Source organism: Eulemur rufifrons, chromosome 10 (assembly GCF_041146395.1).
Source record: "Eulemur rufifrons isolate Redbay chromosome 10, OSU_ERuf_1, whole genome shotgun sequence".
NCBI lineage: Eukaryota > Metazoa > Chordata > Mammalia > Primates > Lemuridae > Eulemur > Eulemur rufifrons.
Window position 1 is genome coordinate 6,994,023 of NC_090992.1, and position 20,076 is coordinate 7,014,098.

General features: G+C 35.1%; 1 protein-coding gene across 5 annotated transcripts in view; it reads left to right on the plus strand.

The window, feature by feature from the left end:
* Positions 1 to 20,076, plus strand: part of ANKHD1 (ankyrin repeat and KH domain containing 1) — a 123,288-nt gene that overhangs the window by 18,330 nt on the left and 84,882 nt on the right. For 4 of the 5 annotated variants that reach the window (XM_069483735.1, XM_069483736.1, XM_069483738.1 and 1 more), the window contains exons 2-5: positions 6,625 to 6,778; positions 13,006 to 13,162; positions 14,119 to 14,266; positions 15,638 to 15,785. In XM_069483735.1, the coding sequence (XP_069339836.1) occupies positions 6,625 to 6,778; positions 13,006 to 13,162; positions 14,119 to 14,266; positions 15,638 to 15,785 (607 nt within the window). The remainder of the gene's footprint in view (positions 1 to 6,624; positions 6,779 to 13,005; positions 13,163 to 14,118; positions 14,267 to 15,637; positions 15,786 to 20,076) is intronic. The other variant, XM_069483737.1, reaches the window with a different exon arrangement.

Below are 20,076 nucleotides of genomic sequence, written 5' to 3' on the forward strand. Positions count from 1 at the left end.
CACCAGCATTCTAAAATTCGTGTAAGTGCTGATCCTGACTTAAAGTAGAGGTCTTCCTTTGGATGGGGGAAGGTAAGACATGTTGGCCTATCCAAATTGTGAATAAGAAAGAAAAAGAGAACTAGCAAGTATATTTTAAAAACTGTGTATTTTGTATGTTTAAAATGTTTATTTACCTTCCCATTTTGAGTGATCAAATTTGAATTTCTTAAAGGAGCTTCATTTTTTTTTTTTTTTTTTTTTTTTTTTTTTTTGAGACAGAGTCTCACTCTGTTGCCCAGGCTAGAGTGAGTGCCGTGGCGTCAGCCTAGCTCACAGCAACCTCAAACTCCTGAGCTCAAGCGATCCTCCTGTCTCAGCCTCCCGAGTAGCTGGGACTACAGGCATGCGCCACCATGCCCGGCTAATTTTTTCTATATATATTTTTAGCTGTCCATATAATTTCTTTCTATTTTTAGTAGAGGTGGGGTCTCGCTCTTGCTCAGGCTGGTCTCGAACTCCTGAGCTCAAACGATCCGCCCACCTCGGCCTCCCAGAGTGCTAGGATTACAGGCGTGAGCCACCGCGCCCGGCCAGGAGCTTCATTTTTGGTTTGTGAGGAGAGGTAGTATGAAATAAAGGTTTAGTCTTTCCTTTAACTTCCTCATAGTTATAATCAGTGGGAGTAATGATTGTTCTTACAAGCTACCAGAAGTAAAATTTGTGGCTACTAATATTTGAGTCCTTAACTCAAAATAAAAATTTATTTAATGTGTTAAAAATAAAAATTTCATAATCCATTTGTCTATTAAAAGGGCTCTAAGGAAAACAATGCATTTTTTTTTTTTTTTTTTTTTTGAGACAGAGTCTCGCTCTGTTGCCCAGGGTAGTGTGCCGTGGCATCAGCCTAACTCACGGCAACCTCAAACTCCTGGGCTCTAGCAATCTTTCTGCCTCAGTCTCCTGAGTAGCTGGGACTACAGCAATGTGCCACCATGCCAGGCTAATTTTTTTCTATATATTTTTAGCTGTCCAGATCATTTCTTTCTATTTTTAGTAGAGACGGGGTCTCGCTCTTGCTCAGGCTGATCTCAAATTCCTGACCTTGAGCAATCCTCCTGCCTTGGCCTCCCAGAGTGCTAGGATTACAGGTGTGAGCCACTGCGCCCAGCCAAAACAATGCATTTTTAAAAAAATAAAATTTATTTCGACTGTCTTTGTTTCTCAGGTGAACAACGCATTTTTTATTTATATTTGAGAGCTTACATGGTATTCTAGAGAATATATAAACAAAAACATAAAATGGTTATAATAGAATGTTCTTTCTTACTAACTTACTTTCTCTGTTAGCTAACAATGCTATTTGTAGAAATATAGCCTGAGAGAAGGTAACAATTGGTTATTTATCAGTGTAATGTGAGGTTTTGTTATTTTACTATTGTAGTATAAGACTTAAAGCATATTTGCGTTATTGAAGGTTTTAATTTATGGTACTGCTTACTTGATAAAAATTGTTTTCAAGTGGAAGTGAGTTTTAGTTAAATCATAGATGGATTAATAAACGATTTTTCTAACTAGACTGCCCAGAGTGACTGACTAACCCAGATATTTTAGGTGATAATAGCTGAATCTGTAGTTATTCTCCCTTGGTAACTGTTGCCATCCAGTGGTTCATTTCTGAAATGTCAAAATGGGATAAAAATGGGATAAAATGCTTGTTCCCATTTTCCCCAGTCTTCATTTTTGTTTAATTGAAGCTAAAAGCCACGCTTTTTTTTTTTTTTTTTTAAAGGAGGGAAGGGAGAAAAAAACTTTTGAGGAGGAAAGCACAGTTTTTTGCCTTTAGTATTTCAAGGAGAGATTACTCACAAGGGGAAAAACAGGTAGTTTTTGGTGGGCCATATTCCTGCCTACTCTTTTTCCTCTGTCTTTTATTCTTGTACCTAATTAGAGGTAGAAAAAAAATTCTGTAATGTTGGAATAAACTTTCTTGCCATTGACAAAAATATTACTACTATAGGTGTATATATTTATTTGCTGCTGAATGTAGCTCTTGGATAGAGATGAGCTATGTAACGGTATTACTAGGCAATAATGAAATTGCTGTGATGTTTTAGCTATATGTAAGAAATTATGAGGCTTTTGTATTCATTTTCATGATGAAGACTAATTTCTTTAGACATACCATTATTTTGGGCTTATCCATTATATTTGGATGTTTTTTGCACTATATCACCAAGCCTTTTATATTAAATGTACAGGATTGGCCATATTTAATATATTAATATTAGTCTCTCCATGTAGCTATAAATGGTTTCCATCTTGGCTGGCCAGATACATTTTGAGATAATGCTATTGCAATCTGAATTGCAAGAGTAAGTTTCAGCAGGTTTATTGTGTAAGATATTTATGAATTGCCAAAAGGAATCCCTCAAAGGTTCCCAAAGCAATAGGCATAACTGGATATTTTGTCCTTTTATTAATTCCACATTGAGACAGGCTTACTTTTAAAATTTTAGAGAGGGAAATAGTAGAATTGAAGTGCCTTTTGGAACATCTAATTGACACAAATGTATTCAAATCATTCTGTTTATGGTTTTGTATAACTATAACTCATTCTGAGGTTTTTCCCTCAAGTATTGGGATTGTTTAAAATTTGATCATGTGGGTTAGATCTTAAATATAAAATGCCTAAAACTACACTTAAAAGTTTGAATAAGTGTTGATAAAAATGCATAATGCTAGATTCTCTTATGATTCTACTTAAAAGGTATAGAAAATAGATACTGTGGACAGGACAAAAGAAATATAATTATACAGAATCATATTCTAAAAATTATGTTTATATAGTGTTTTATTTCAAAATGCTTTTTCCTCCATTACCTCATTTCCTCATTTCACTAGCCCTATAAGATAGATGGGGCAGATCTTGTCTTTGTTGATTGAAGAAGAAATTGAATGTCAGAAAGATTAATTGATATGTCTGAAGTTACACACAGTGCCTGACAGAACTAGTACTTGAACTTCATTGTCCTGATTTCTACTGCAGTATTCTTTTCATTATGTCTTGTGGCCTGATTGAAACTTGAATTTTCATGCACTTGAAAACATAGAAGAATTAAACTCAGTTAAGTTGTTTTATGTATTATATTTTTCAAAGAGAAGTTATAAGCCCTCTGAAGCAAGGGGCACATCACCATTTTGTATTTTTCTTCTGAACTTGATTCTTCCCAAGCACTTAGGAATGTGTTGTCTTATATATGCGATACTAACATCATCTGTACTGAGGAGGGCATTGCTACTGGTTCTTTCTCTTCCTAATGGTGGTGACTAGGTAGGCAATGTACCATCTGTCACCTTTTACATGGTCTTATTCAAATCTATCCCCAGTTGTTCTTTCCAGCCTAATGCTGTAGTTGTATTCTAGGTACATATATCTTTTAAAAAATTGAGATATAATTCACATACCATAAAATTTACCATTTTTAAAGTCTATATTTCAGTGGTTTTTAGAATATTCACAAGGCTGTGCAGCAATCACCACTAATTCCAGAACATTTTCATCATTCCAAAAGGAAACTTAAGACCCATTGGCAGTCACTCACAGTTTTCCCTTCTCCACTCCCTAGGCAACCACTAATCTACTATCTGTCTGAATGAATTCGCCTATGCTGGACATTTCTTATAAATGGAATCATATAATATACAATCTTTTATGTCTGCCTTCTTTCACTAAACATAATGTTTTCAAGGTTTCATCTATGTTACATCATGCATCAGTTCTTATTCCTTTTGATGCCTGAATCATATTCCATTGTGTGGATAATACCACATTTTGTTTATCTGTTTGTCCACTGATGAACATTTGGGTTGTTTCCACTTTTTGGCTATTACAAATAGTGCAGCTATAAACATTTGTGTATAAGTTTTTGTATGAACTTGTATGTTTTCAATTCTCCTCTTAGGTATAAACCTAAGAGTGGAATTACTGAGTCATGTGGTAATTCTATGTTTAACTTTTGAAGAACTGCCAAGCTTTTTTTCTACAGTGGCTGCACCATTTATATTTCCACCAGCAATACATGAAGAACCTTACATTTTTGGGGAGTGAACCATTTGTCACTTCCTAAGTGCATCATCAAGCCCATTTTCCATTTCATTCCCTTTCTCTATCAGAAATATACTTCCACTTCTGCCCACCTCCATCCCTGTGACCATCTTTTGTATCCTTCAAGCCTAATTCAAATGCTGCTGCTTGTGCAAAATCTTCATAGATTACTGGGGCTGGAAGTGATTTCTCCCTCATGAATGCATGTAGTTGTACCATTTATTTCTCTTTCATGTCTTTTATAATAGTTGTTGGAGTTTTTCTTATCTCTTCTACCACATTTTTGTATTTTCTTGGTGCTTTGTGTATAATAGACCTTTGGTAAATTTTGAAGCAATGAATGGGAGAGAACTGGAAATCCTTAACTTGGATTTTGAAAATGTTACATGAGGCATAACACTATTTGTAAAATAAAAATGTCAACTTCTAAATACCATCTTTAATTAAACAATTCTGGGATTTTCTCACTAGAATGATGGTTTCATCCATATTCCCAACTGGCAGGTATGTATATCTGCAAATATCTCATAATTTCTTGGCCTTGCAACAAACTCTTTGTTGTACAAGCAGTTATGTTTCAAGGTCGTTTGGCAACTGGTTGCCTACATTATCTATTGGCATGGATCTAGGATGGCATGATGTTAAAGAGGCTGTGTTCAATGTAGTATATGGCTCTGCTATTAGATCTGAAGTCAAAGATTCATTTTGTACAATTATAGTACATCGCTAGAGAATAACATGTATCTAAATCATTTTAACTTTACTATCTTTATTAGGGTATCTGTATTTGGTGTCCATTGTGAAAACTGATGACCAACTGGCCAGATATGTCAAATAATGTAGTCCAGATACTGTGGTCCTTTGTTTATAAATATGTGAGGTAGTATATCCTAGTGATTATAAGAGCATTGACTCTGTAGCGTTATTGCCAGGGTTTGAAACCTTATTTTGCCATTTATTAGCTATGTGACCTTGGAGAAGTACTTATTCTTTGTGTTCCTTTTTTAAAAATAATCTGTGTGCAAATATGTTAACTTCCCTGGGTATACATATTTACATATGATAGGCAAATACAGGTATATAAATATGTACTCATGAGTATATGCCCTAGTATTCATATGTTCATATTTATATACATACACATATATACTTTTAGCAAAATAAGGATCATACTGTTTTGAATCTTGTAGATTTTACTTAATTTTATGAATATTTTCTCGTGCCATTAAATATACTTCAAAAACATTGTTTTTAATGACTACAATGTATTCTATCACGTAAATGTACAAAATGCATTTACCAAATTCTCTATTGTAGTTATATTTTCTCATTTTTGGAATTTTAACTAATGCTACAGTGCATATCCTTGCACATTAATTTTTGTCTGGCTCTCAGATAATTTTTTAAGGATAGTTTTTTAAAATAAAATTGCTGGGTCAAAGGGCATAAGCGTTTAAAAGTCTTTTGACATACATTTCCAAATTACTTCCCAAAAAGCTTGTGCATATTTTATTCGTTAAGATTCAGGCCGGGCGCGGTGGCTCACGCCTGTAATCCTAGCACTCTGGGAGGCCGAGGCGGGTGGATCGCTCAAGGTCAGGAGTTCGAGACCAGCCTGAGCAAGAGCGAGACCCCGTCTCTACTAAAAATAGAAAGAAATTATCTGGCCAACTAAAATATATATAGGAAAAAAATTAACCGGGCATGGTGGCGCATGCCTGTAGTCCCAGCTACTCGGGAGGCTGAGGCAGTAGGATCGCTTAAGCCCAGGAGTTTGAGGTTGCTGTGAGCTAGGCTGATGCCACGGCACTCACTCTAGCCAGGGCAACAAAGCGACACTCTGTCTCAAAAAAAAAAAAGAAAATTCATTTCAAATTAATTTTATTTGAAATCAGAGGGTTACATGTTTATTTTTGTAAATTGATTTTTGCTTATACTAGTCTTTCATTTCAGTAAGTATATATTGAATGCCTACTATGTGCCAGGTATTCTTAGGCCCAAAGGATAGAACAATGAACATATAGATATGGTTTCTAAACTCAGGGAGCTTTCCTGTCTGTAGGAGTCCCAATATTTGACAGTTAAATCTTATTTTATTTTATTTCAGAGTCAGAATTGAATAAAGTATTTAGAAAAGAGGAAAACTGTGCCTTAATGACCTATCTGGGCTATCAGGGTTTTTTTTTTTTAAACTATCTAGTCCTATATACATCTTCCTATGAGTTATGTTCATGTACTTGTTTCATTAAAAAGTAAATACTGCTTTTCATGCTCTGTGCTAGGCACAGAAGATATAATACTCTCCAGGAAACTTTAATCTAGTGTGTCTGGGTTATACCTGTAGTCATGTCTGAAGAAAAGCAGATAGTTGGGATGCCCCCTCAAAGTTTCTTCCCATATCCCCTTACTTCTACAGTAATTTATCTGGTTACATTTAAATTCCAAATAAGAAGTTGTATTATCTTAAATTGTAGTTATTTTAATCATATTGATAACAGTTTCATGGATATTGATATTGCATCTTTAATTCATAACAGGTTGAGTCATTTATTTTGGACCAAGAAGATCTGGATAACCCAGTGCTTAAAACAACATCAGAGATATTCTTATCAAGTACTGCAGAAGGAGCAGACTTACGCACTGTGGATCCAGAGACACAGGCACGACTAGAAGCATTGCTAGAAGCAGCAGGTACGTTATTTTTTGCTCATTCTTCTTCATCTCTTTAAAAGTCTAGATCTCTTTACAAAGTTACACAAAATTATCCCCAAATTATATAACATTATACAAAATTTGAAATTTCTGTAAATTTTATTTTACTTTTTATTTCCTAAAGAAAATGTTCACATTTTAGATTTCTGGGCTCATTGCTAATATTTTTAAGGTATTAAGATAATCAGCTGGTTATTAAGGAAAACTTTCCTGTTACCAATTACAGTATAAAATAAAAACGTGGGAGATGAGTTAATCAATTTATGGCTTCTTTATCTTAACTGATTTGAGGAACTCCATGTTGATTACTTATTCACTTGAATCTATGTCTAACTTCATTATAAATAATTATTTTTTACTTATTATACATTTATATAAAAATTGAACACAAACTTGGACTAAAATATATCAAGCTATGTCAACTACATGTTCTGCAGTAGCAGGAAAGAAAAATCTGTGATAGGCCGGGTGCGGTGGCTTACGCCTGTAATCCTAAGACTTCTGGGAGGCCGAGGCGGATAGATGGTTTGAGCTCAGGAGTTTGAGACCAGCCTGAACAAGAGCCAGACCCCGTCTCTACTAAAAATAGAAAGAAATTAGCCGGACAACTAAAAATATATAGAAAAAATTAGCCGGGCATGGTGGCGCATGCCTGTAGTCCCAGCTACTAGGGAGGCTGAGGCAGGAGGATCACTTGAGCCCAGGAGTTTGAGGTTGCTGTGAGCTAGGCTAACACGGCACTCTAGCCAGGGCAACAGAGTGAGACTCTGTCTCAAAAAAAAAAAAAAAAAAAGAAAAGAAAAATCTGTGAGAAGCATGCTTTCTCAAAATAATATATACTTATTATTTTATATTGTACAACCTAGTTGCTATTTACTATACAAAGTTTACATTACAGTATAGTAAAAGCCTTTTATCTCTCTTAAGAAGGAAGTTAATCTTTCTAATCTTTGTATATGGCCTTTGAGATATGTTCACTTTGTATAACACTCCCTTTATTTGTTTAAGATAAATATATGTCCACATTATATACACATAAAGAGTTAATACAGATGAATAATTTATAGCTTATTTTAAAAAAGTGTCTAGAAACTTGTTAGAGTGCCATATTTTTACCTTATTCTATATTAAAGCTATTAAAATGCAGAAAATTAAAAATAAAGTTTCTTTGTTTGTTTGTTTTGTTTTTAAGACAGAGTCTCACTCCCACAGCTAGAGTGCTGTGGCATCAGCCTAGCTCACAGCAACCTCAAACTCCTGGGCTCAAGCAATCCTTCTGCCTCAGCCTCCCAAGTAGCTGGGACTACAGGCATGTACCACCATGCCTGGCTCGTTTTTTTTTCTTCTATGTATATTTTTAGTTGTCCAGCTAATTTCTTTCTATTTTTAGTAGAGACTGGGTCTTGCTGTTGCTCAGGCTGGTCTCTAACTCCTGAGCTCAAGCAATCCTCCCGCCTCGGCCTCCCAGAGTGCTAGGATTACAGGCATGAGCCACTGCGCCCGGCCCAAAATAAAGTTTTTAAAAGTATAGAAAATGTCATTCAGTTTCTGAGTACTTTAATAAACTATTAAAAATAGATATCAGAAAAATCACAGTAGTGTTTTAACATACAGTCATGCGTTGCTTAATAACAGCGATAGGTTCTGAGGAATGCATCATTAGGTGATTTCATTGTTATATGAACATCAGTATGTACTTACACAAACCTGGCTATATAGTATAGCCTATTGTTCCTAGGCTGCAAACCTATAAGCCATGTTGCTATACTGAATACTGTAGGCAATTGTAACACAATGTTAACCTTAAGTATTTGTTTACCTAAATATATCTAAACATAGAAAAGGTACAGTAAAAATATGATATAAAAGATAAAAAGTAGTATACCTGTTAGGGCCCTTACCATGAAGGGAGCTTGCAGGACTGGAAGTTGCTCAATTGGGGGAGTTGAGTGAGTGAGTGGTGAAGGCCTAGGGCATTATGGGACACTACTGTAGACTTTATATACACTATACACTTAGGCTACACTAAGTTTATAAAAAATATTTTTCTTTCTTCATTAGTAGGTTAACCTTAGCTTACTATAACTTTTTTACTTTATGAACTTTTAAACTTTTTTTAACTTTTTGAATCTTTTGTAATAACATTTAGCTTTGAAACACAAATGTATTGTACAACTATACAAAAATATTGTCTTTATATGCTTATTCAATAAACTTTTTTCTATTTTTAAATTTTTTTACTTTTTAAACTTTTTTGTTAAATGAAACTTGTTAAACTTTTGTGTTAATAAACTTAAACGCACACATTAGCCTAGGTCCAAACAGAGTCAGGATAATCAGTATCACTATCTTCTACCTACATGTCTCGTCCCTCTGGAAGGTTTTTCAGTGGTAATAATACATGGAACTGTCATATCCTATGATAACGATGCCTTCTTCTAGAATACCTCCTGAATGACCTGTCTGAGGCTGTTTTACAGTTAATTTTTTTTTATAAGTAGAATGAATATACTCTAAAATAATATTAAGTATAGTATAGTAAATACATAAACCAGTAACGTCATTTATTATCATTATCAAGTAGTGCATACTGTACTAGCACATATATACTGTTTGAGCTAGAATTTTATATGACTGGAAGCGCAGTAGGTTTGCTTACACCAGCATCACTACAAACACATGAGTAATGCATTGTGCTATGATGTTATGATGGCTAGGACGTCACTAGGTGATAGGAATTTTTCAGTTCCATTATAATCTTATGGGACCACTGTCATATATGCAGTCCATCTTTGACTGAAACATAGTTATGGGGCTCATGAAGTTATGGGATTCATATTGAAGGAAAAAAAAGTGTTACATTTCACTAAATCATGACTAGGGGAAAGGTAAGAGATGAAGGAAATTCAGCATTTTTATATTTTTCTTGGAAAGACACAGATACTGTGTTAGGGATGTGTTTACTTGCTGTCATCTTGTAACTCCTCTTTGCATAGGTACAATTTGTAGCAGATTGACTTTTAGTCCATCTAATGTGGACTAAAATTGATAGAAACTTAGATTGAACAAAATAAAGTATGACTATGAATTACATCTTTTGGAATTGATTGAAACTTAATAGATTGAACAAAATAAAGTATAAAGATGAATTACATTGGGTGTCCCTCCCTTCTAGTCTAGATTTCTTGTGAATCTCTTAGTTCTGATTTATACATGTACTATATGAGATCTGAAATGACAGTATCATGCTACCTTCTAATCTTTTTTCTATGCTTTGGAACCTTACATTTGTTTTTCTTAGAACAGAGAGAAATGTGGAGAAGAGGTGTTTCACTTCTCACGGTCTTCTCTAGACTAATTTCTTTTACTTCCTAAGGACATATTTGATTATTGGTGGTAGTACATCTGTATTCCTGTTTAGGCTTGAACTTCATTCATATTGTGAGTACTACTCCATGGCCCCTGATTAAGGCCTTTAAACTCAGTTCTTTTTCTTCTGGACACTTTATGATTCTCATTTAGGACTGGCTCTTTTCTGGCACTTTACACATTTTCCCTCTCTTTTCTCTTTTGGTTCATAGTAAATCTGGTCTAAGTAGCAAGATACCTTAGAATTACTTATTTTTATACATATATTATTAGAAAATAAACCCTGAAAGTAATGACTTTCTGTCTCCAAGGAGGTATCAGAAAACTATTGAATTTTTTTTTTTTTTGTTTTAAATACAATATCTTGCTCTGTTGCCCAGGCTGGAGTGCAATGGTGTGATCATAGCTAATTTTTCTATGTTTTGTAGAGACAAGATCTCACTGTGTTGCTCAGGCTGGTCTCGAACTCCTAGCCTCAAGCAATCTTCCTGCCTTGGCCTCCCAAAGTATTGGGATTACAGGTGTGAGCTATCATGCCAGGCCAGAAACTATTGAATTATAAATTTTTGTGTATTTTGACAATTTAAACTCCAGACATTGTTGAATATAATATTGTGCCCAAAGAAATTGTCAGATGTAACTTAAAGTAATGTGCCCTTTTCTAAGACCGGTGCAAGTTAATTGTTTGATGAATACTTTTTTTGTGCTTTAGTATTTTCACTTGCTTTTTAGACATTGTGTTAAGTCTATAACATTTTAGAGGAATTTTTAGACTTAAGTTTGTGTTTTTAATTATGAGATTGTGGTAGACATTGCTAGCCCTTCTTAAGGAAGATGGAATTCTTTTTTTTTTTTTTTTTTTTTTTTGAGACAGAGTCTCACTCTGTTGCCCAGGCTAGAGTGAGTGCCGTGGCGTTAGCCTAGCTCACAGCAACCTCAAACTCCTGAGCTCAAGCGATCCTCCTGTCTCAGCCTCCCGAGTAGCTGGGACTACAGGCATGCACCACCATGCCCGGCTAATTTTTTCTATATATATATTTTTAGCTGTCCATATAATTTCTTTCTATTTTTAGTAGAGATGGGGTCTCGCTCTTGCTCAGGCTGGTCTCGAACTCCTGAGCTCAAACGATCCGCCCACCTCGGCCTCCCAGAGTGCTAGGATTACAGGCGTGAGCCACCGCGCCCGGCCGAAGATGGAATTCTTGATACTGTTTTAATTCAAACAAAATGAAGTTGAAAATATTTTTTTCTTTAAGATTCTTTGAAATTCTTAGAGAAAATTAAGAATCAAGGCCATATCAAGAAAGACTTTAGGCCGGGCGCAGTGGCTCACACCTGTAATCCTAACATTCTGGGGGGCTGAGGCAGAAGATTGCTCAAGGTCAGGAGTTCAAGACCAGCCTGAGCAAGAGCAAGACCCCATCTCTCCTAAAAATAGAAAAAGTAGCCTGATGTCGTGGTGCTCTGCTATAGTCCCACCTACTCCAGAGGCTGGGGCAGGAGGATCACTTGAGCCCAGGAGTTTGAGGTTTCAGTGAGCTTTGATCATGCTACTGTACTCCACACGTGGCAACAGAGCGAGACTCTCAAAAAAAAAAAGAGACTTTAAAAATTATTTTCTAGATTATAAATATGATACATATGAAATAGCTAAAGCAAGGTGAATTGTATTAAGTAGATAATAAAGCCTTCCTATTGTCTGTCAATGTTTACATATACTTTTCCTCTTGTGATGATATAAATCTATGTATATATTTGAACATACATAAGTTTTTAAAAATTAAATAAATCATGCTATACAAAATGTATTATAACTTTTTTTTTTACTTAATTTATTGTGGGCATACTTCCATGACAGTTTATGTTGATCTTTCTTTTTTTATTAAAGGGTAAGAATATTCTATTGCTTGGATGCACCATAATTAATTTTACCAATTCCTTCTTCAGGAATATTTAGCTTATACCTAATTTTTCAATAGCACAAATTATACAATTGTTTATATCCTTATATATCTGTAACTATTCTTACTCGTGCAACTATCTCTATAGGACAGATTTTTAGAAAGTGGTATCACTGGATCAAAGGGTATTTGTATTTAAAACTTTGATTGCTTTTGTCAAATTAGTCCCCCAAGTTTGTATCTGTATATACTTCGGGATCAACAGTTTTTGAGAAGGCCTCATACCTCAATAACTTTTTTGGTCAATTTTATAGATGAAAAATAGTACCTTACTGTTTTAGTTTGCATTCATTTTATATTATTAGTAAATTGTGTGGTAGCTCATTATAAATGATGATATAAATTTGTTGGATATTGTATATCTGATTTTTAAATTTTTATTGTATTTATAAATATGAACTTATTTTAATTTAAAATGTTGTGCCAGAAGATTGTTCTAAGTGGGTATTTGACCAAAGAAAGAAACTGTTGGATTGTTTGTTATAGAATTATAGAATATCCCCTTCATTACTGCTGAAAATAATATATGTAGGCAGATATCCTGTACTAGAAATCATATGGTATGACTGTGTACTTGGAAAGAAATCTCATTGGTTTCATACAATAAGCATTATATTAAGTTACATGTGGAGTTAGCTAGAGGACAGATTAATATTTTGTGCATTGTAAAGATAGACTAAAACATGGGTGGTTATGCCATGGACTTTCGACATAGTGACAGAATTGAAATTATCAATCTTATCTTCTGGCTGCCTTATCTATGGATACTGTGCCATTTCTTTCCCCTAAATAATAGTGTTTAGAAATGTAATTACAATTTGCACTTTTATACTTTTTCTTGCCCTGCACTACCTGATTGATTGATGCACACTGAAGGAATTGGCAAATTGTCAACTGCTGATGGTAAAGCTTTTGCAGATCCTGAGGTACTCCGGAGACTGACATCCTCAGTTAGTTGTGCACTGGATGAAGCTGCTGCTGCACTGACACGAATGAAAGCAGAAAATGGCCACAATGCAGGACAGGTGGACACGTATGTATTTCATGACTTTGGCTGTGTATTAGACATTTTCTTGTAGATTCTGGGGCAGTAGCCAATTTTTGTTAAATATATCTTTTGGAGGAGCTTATAAACTTTAGCCAAATGAATGTTAGAATATATATTTTAAGTGGAAATATAAATGTATATGTATTATATAGGTATAAAAATGGATATTTTTATTCTTACATTCAACTGTTATTCATTGAGCATTCTTGTGAAATGTACTATACTAGAGTCTATGAGAAATCCAAACTGAATAACACCTGTTTTCCACTTTGAAGGAAGATAATTCTAAAGGTTGTAGTAGTAAACTCTAAACTGACTGCTTGAGTAGTAATAAATGAAATGAGTTATCAATACAATAAGCTAATTGCTTACTACTCAAATATGGTCCATGGGCTAGCAGTATCAGCATCACCTCAGAGCTTGTTAGAAATGTAGAATCTCAGGCCCTACCTCAGATCTAATGAATTAGAATCTGCATTTTAACAAGAAATGTGAATGATTTGTATGCACGTTAAAGTTTGAGAGTCATTGATCTAGTCATTCTGCAGTAAAATTGTTTTCTTAGATTTTTACCTTGACTATTACCAAATAAATTTTTAAGCCATAGGATTATACCCCAAAATGTCCTTGGGAACCATTATACTGGTAGAGTTTAAAAATTTGTCTATTTAATGCTTTGTTACAGTATGTTAGAAGATTTTGGAAGATAAAAATGACAGCTATTTTCAAATTCACTTACTGGCTTTCTGGCTTGGTTGATATACATGAATAATTAGAGTTCCAAACAAGATGCTCAACATTTAAGATATTCATACAATTTGTTTTTCTCTTACTATATTAACATTTTTCTGTGTATGACTAACTCTTTATATTTAATGTAATTTATTATAGGGCCCTGTGTCTTTCTGTATCAGGTAATTATCGAATTGTTTTGTTTTTAGTCGCAGTCTGGCAGAAGCTTGTTCAGATGGGGATGTCAATGCTGTTCGTAAATTGCTAGATGAAGGCAGAAGTGTAAATGAACATACAGAAGAAGGAGAAAGCCTGCTGTGTTTGGCTTGTTCCGCAGGGTATTATGAATTAGCGCAAGTAAGCAGAAATACTCTTCATTGATTAAAATCGTGCAAGGGTTTGATGTTTTATTTATTTTTATCACTTATAAAAGAAATTATAATTAGAGGCCAGGGTCTTCTCCTCCCCTCCTTCCCTTTTTGGCAGTAGGTAAAATAGAAACAGATGAACAATTTGTTTTGTTGCCTGTACATACAACTAGCATTGGTCTGTTTTTCTGCTACTTACTCAAAACTAATCCTAATGAATAAGAAACAAATAGAAATAATAATCATATTGTAAACTTGTCTTTCGAAGTAAGACACAATTGTAATAGAAAGTAGTTGTTATTTTCATTCCATTCAGATTACTCCAATTCTTTTAATTTTTTTACTTCTATGTTAGAGCAGTATTGGGAATTAGTCCCATATTTATCAGTTTCTGTCTTATGAGAATAGTTCTGCTATCTTGCTAGATAACCTCAAGCATAATACAAATTACTTGACAAGAGCAGTCACATTTTATAATTTTTTTTTTTATTTTTTTGAGACAGAGTCTCTCTCTGTTGCCCAGGCTAGAGTGAGTGCCGTGGCATCAGCCTAGCTCACAGCAACCTCAAACTCCTGAGCTCAAGGGATCCTCCTGTCTCAGCCTCCTGAGTACCTGGGACTACAGGCATGCACCACCATGCCCAGCTAATTTTTTCTATATATATTTTTAGCTGTCCATATAATTTCTTTCTATTATTAGTAGAGATGGGGTCTTGCTCTTGCTCAGGCTGGTCTCGAACTCCTGAGCTCAAACGATCCGCCCACCTCGGCCTCCCAGAGTGCTAGGATTACAGGCGTGAGCCACCGCACATTTTATAATTAAATGGTTAATGTGACTACCTACTTTATTTAAAGAGTAATACGTAATGAGGCCAGGTGGGGTGGTTCATGCCTGTAATCTCAGCACTTTGGGGCTGCCAAGGCGGGAGGATCACTTGAGTCTAGGAGTTTGAGACCAGCCTGGGCAACATAGTAAGACCCTGTCTCTACAAAAATAAAAAAAATTAGGTGGGCATGGTGGCATACCCCTATAGTCCCAGCTACTTGGGAGGCAGGAGAATCACTGAGGCAGGAGTTTGAGGCTGCAGTGAGCTATGATCATGCCACTGTACTCTAGCCTGGGTGACAGAGCATGACCCTGTCTCTTAAAAAAAAAAACTAATGGTATTGTAAAATGTTACATACAACCTGGCATTTTGAGTAGTGAAGACTTATATATTTTCCTAAAAGGTGATTACTATTCATTTTTCCTCACCCTTCCCTGTTCTAAAAGAATATCTTCATAGATTCAGTATATTCTCTAGAAATACTATTAATAGTATGAATTAACAATTTCTCTGTGTGTATATGTGTTTTAAAGGTATTGCTTGCTATGCATGCTAATGTTGAAGATCGAGGGAATAAAGGAGATATAACTCCCTTGATGGCAGCTTCCAGTGGAGGTTACTTAGATATTGTGAAATTATTACTTCTTCATGATGCAGATGTCAACTCCCAGTCTGCAACAGGTACGTAGAGAGTGATACATTAATTGGGGGAAAATTGACACAGTTCATTGTAACCTGAAAGAGAAAAAAAATTGATTCCTGGGGAAAACCTGTATAAACTTACAGAAAAATCTTAACTCTTGTGTAGGATCTCCGAGTGAAATACATATTAATTTGATATCTTCATAAGTCTTTTTTTTTTTTTTTTTTTTTTTTTTTTTTTTTTTTTTTTTTTTGAGACAGAGTCTCACTCTGTTGCCCAGGCTAGAGTGAGTGCCGTGGCTTCAGCCTAGCTCACAGCAACCTCAAACTCCTGGGCTCAAGCGATCCTCCTGCCTCAGCCTCCCGAGTAGCTGGGACTACAGGCATGCGCCACCATGCCCGACTAATTTTTTGTATATATATATTTTAGTTGTCCATATAATTTCTTTCTATTTTTAGTAGAGACGGGGTCTCACTCTTGCTCAGGCTGGTCTCGAACTCCTGACCTCGAGCGATCCACCCGCCTCGGCCTCCCAGAGTGCTAGGATTACAGGCGTGAGCCACCGCGCCCGGCCTTCATAAGTCTTTAAAACAAACTTAGATTCTGTTTGGTCAAGATTGACAGTTTTTATAGTATGTGTATATATTTATGCACACACACGCGCGCGCACACACACACACACACACACACTGGGATATTATTCAGCCTTAAAAAAGAGGACATCCTGCCCTTTGCTACAAGATGGATGGACCTGGAGGACATTATGCTAAGTGAAATCAGCCAGACACAGAAAAGTATTGCATGATCTCACTTATATGTGGAATCTTCAGGGGGAAAAAAGGTCAAATAGAGATAGAGAATAAAACATTGGTTACCAGGGTTGGGGGAGGAAATGGAGACATGTAGGATACAAAGTAGCAAATATGTAGGATGAACAAGCTGAAAAATCGAATATATAGCATGAGGACTATAGTTACTAATAGTGTATTATATTCAGGATTTTTGCTAAATGGGTAATTCACAGCTGCTGTTGCCACGGGGGGGAGAATTGGGTAACTGTGAGATAATGAGTGTGTTAATTTATTCCACTATAGTAACAGTTTTACTATATTTATAACATCATGTTGTGTACCTTAAATATACACAACAAAATTTTATTTTTTAAGAAAAGATTGATAGTTTTTCTGCTGGGGACAATTTTTTTGGGGGGGATAATAATATACATAATAATATATAAAGAGGCAAAATATGAGCTATATCTCCTGTGATTCTTTATCTCACTTAAATGTAACTCCCTTGACTTTAGATCATAGATTAACCAGAGAGTGTTTACTCTATAGGGTTTTTCATGTTGAGTGTGCTGAATACATTTTCTAATGAGATATTCTTATGTAGCATAAAAGCTACCCTAGTAAGGATTACTCTTTTAGTAATCCTCAGTAAGTATTTATTTATGCTTCACAGTATAAATATGGAGATAGGAGCAGCTTTGGTCATATGTCTTGAGTTATAGATTTGGTAGTGAGTTTCTTTGAATTTAATTTATGTGCTAGTGAGGCAACCACATCGTTAAAAAAAATTTAAATAATGACAGCACATCAGTTTTCCATACCATTAGATAAATGTTTAAATGTAACCTAATTTATTTTTAAAATGAGCAAGATTACCTAGAAGGGGTTGTAGGCCATTTTGCTGACCACTTTGTCTTTGTTCTTGTAATATTTTTTTTTTTTTTTTTTTTTTTTTAATTTTTTTTTTTTTGAGACAGGGTCTCACTCTGTTGCCCAGGCTAGAGTGAGTGCCATGGCGTCAGCCTAGCTCACAGCAACCTCAAACTCCTGAGCTCAAGGGATCCTCCTGTCTCAGCCTCCCAAGTAGTTGGGACTACAGGCATGCACCACCATGCCCGGCTAATTTTTTCTATATATATTTTTAGCTGTCCATATAATTTCTTTCTATTTTTAGTAGAGATGGGGTCTCGCTCTTGCTCAGGCTGGTCTCGAACTCCTGAGCTCAAACGATCCGCCCACCTCGGCCTCCCAGAGTGCTAGGATTACAGGCGTGAGCCACCGCGCCCGGCCTGTTCTTGTAATATTAATTTGCATAATGCCTGAGAGGCATTGTGAATAGTTGAATTATGAACAGATTGGGTTCTGGAATTATAGTTTTCTTGCTTAACCTTTAAAACAATCTTTAGTTCCTACTGTTGGATGGTTAAACTATCTCCCTACCCCCTTAATAAATAAAAATCCACAAAACAAAGTCAGGAAATAAGTTGCAGACCAAGGGATAATGACCTTTTAAATAAATGTTTTTTTTTTCAAGGAGTTATGCTGAGGAGGATATTGTAAATGTAGGTTAAAGATATGTGTCAGGAGGAAAATGTGCCTAAAACAGTGAATTGTCTTATGAATAAATCTGTATGAAGGAGAGGTAAAAGAAAATTAAGAAGTGAATATACTTAGAAAGAAAATGTTAAGTGTTTCCAAGTTGTACAGTATTGAAAGAAAAAGGAGTAATTTTGAAGGATAATTCATTAGAATACTTTTGATTAAAAAAATGTTGAAAGTGATGTTTCAAGATGACCCTTAATGTAATATGATAAGCTGAGGAAGTATGAAAAGAGGGAAAATGACCTGTTTATGATAAACCCTTCCCAGTCTCTGGTGGTCTAGTGGCAAGGAAAATAAAAAATAAAAGATTAAAAATCCCCTCAAAAAAACAAAAAAAAAGTAGAAAAGATATATAATAACACATTGACGGTCACACTAGAAGAAAAAAATTTTCCTTGGGGCCATGGTGTTTTATTATGAAAATAAAAATAAAAACTTTGAAAACAAAATGATCCTTTCTAATTAAATGAAAACAAATGTTATTTTTTATTGTTTTCTGTACATGAGCAACTTGAAAAATAGTTCGTGTGGCTTCTAAGGTAGAGATGGTGTATGTGAATGACATAAGCTTCACAAGGCCCTGGGCTCAAAACTAATGTCAGTTAAATATAAACTCACATGGCAGTTAATGTAATAAACCCTTCCCAGAACATATTTTTGTTCTTCAGCAAGTATTTAACATATTAAGGAAATTATAAAAGTTTCATAGTATTATTGGACATCTATATAGTATTGAAGAATAATACGAACTCATTTAAAGCTTGTCAAATATTTTTTAAGTATTTGATTTAATTTGACCACAATGTATTTGTTTATTTTTATTTCCTGCTCTGTCATTGTCCAGTTGGAGATATATTAAGTGTAATCTCTGTCTTCAAGTAGGTTGCCATTTAATCAAAGAGAAAATACTGAGTGACATGTGAAACAATAGTTATTCAGCAGAATATTAAGTACTTAAGTGCTGTGGCAATACTGCAAATGACTAAAAAGCCATTACTGCTATTGCTATTGCTGCTGCTACTACAGCTACCACCCACCAAGCTAGCCCTGCTGTTTCCCTATTTTTTTCTGTTTTTATATGAAATTTAAGAATAGAATGAGCACTAGTCTTAGAAAGGAGAACCACTCTGCCTGTCATTTCTTTCGACTGAGCAGCTTTGTGCATACTATAGTTGGAACCCTTGAAAGTGGCTCCTTGTATTAATTAAATATAGGAAATATCTCTGTCATGTACATAAAAGAAAGCAATCTATTTTAGAGAGTGGTGGTGAACGACCAGAATTATTTGTTGGGTCCGGAGCCGAGAGAGAGACACACACAAACCCTCAGGCGTAGCAAGATGCTATTTATTTGAACATCTAGGTACAGATGGGTGGAGGCTGAAAAGAGTGTCCACGCAGGGAAGGGGAGAGCCTTGGGTTTTATAGAGAATTTTTCCAGAGGAGTAGAGTAACTGGGCCAGAATAGCCACTGTAATGAATTCTTATCAAACAGCTAGTTCCTAGGACTCCTGCACATCCTGCCACTCCAGCATAGGTCCTTATCAAGAGGGATAAGGAATGCGAGTTCCCCTCTTGCATTCCATTCCTTTATCTCCCTATGGGTCTGGCAAAGGCTACGTGCCTAGTATTTACTGAATTTTTTTGTCTGGTTATAAAAGTAACATATGCTTATTATAACATATGAGAAATGTAGAGAAGTAGAAAAAATAAAGGATTACTCTCCCATAATATCTGTGGCACAAAAGTTACCACTATTACTATGTTAACTTAGTTCCTGCCAATATTTTTGATGTATACAGTTACATAGTTGAAATCACACCATGTGTGGAATTTTGTGTGACTTCATTTTTTCCATTTTATTAACTATTTTTTACAAATGATTTTTTAAAGGTTGCATAATATTTCATTGCATTGCTATACCACAATTTTTTTGG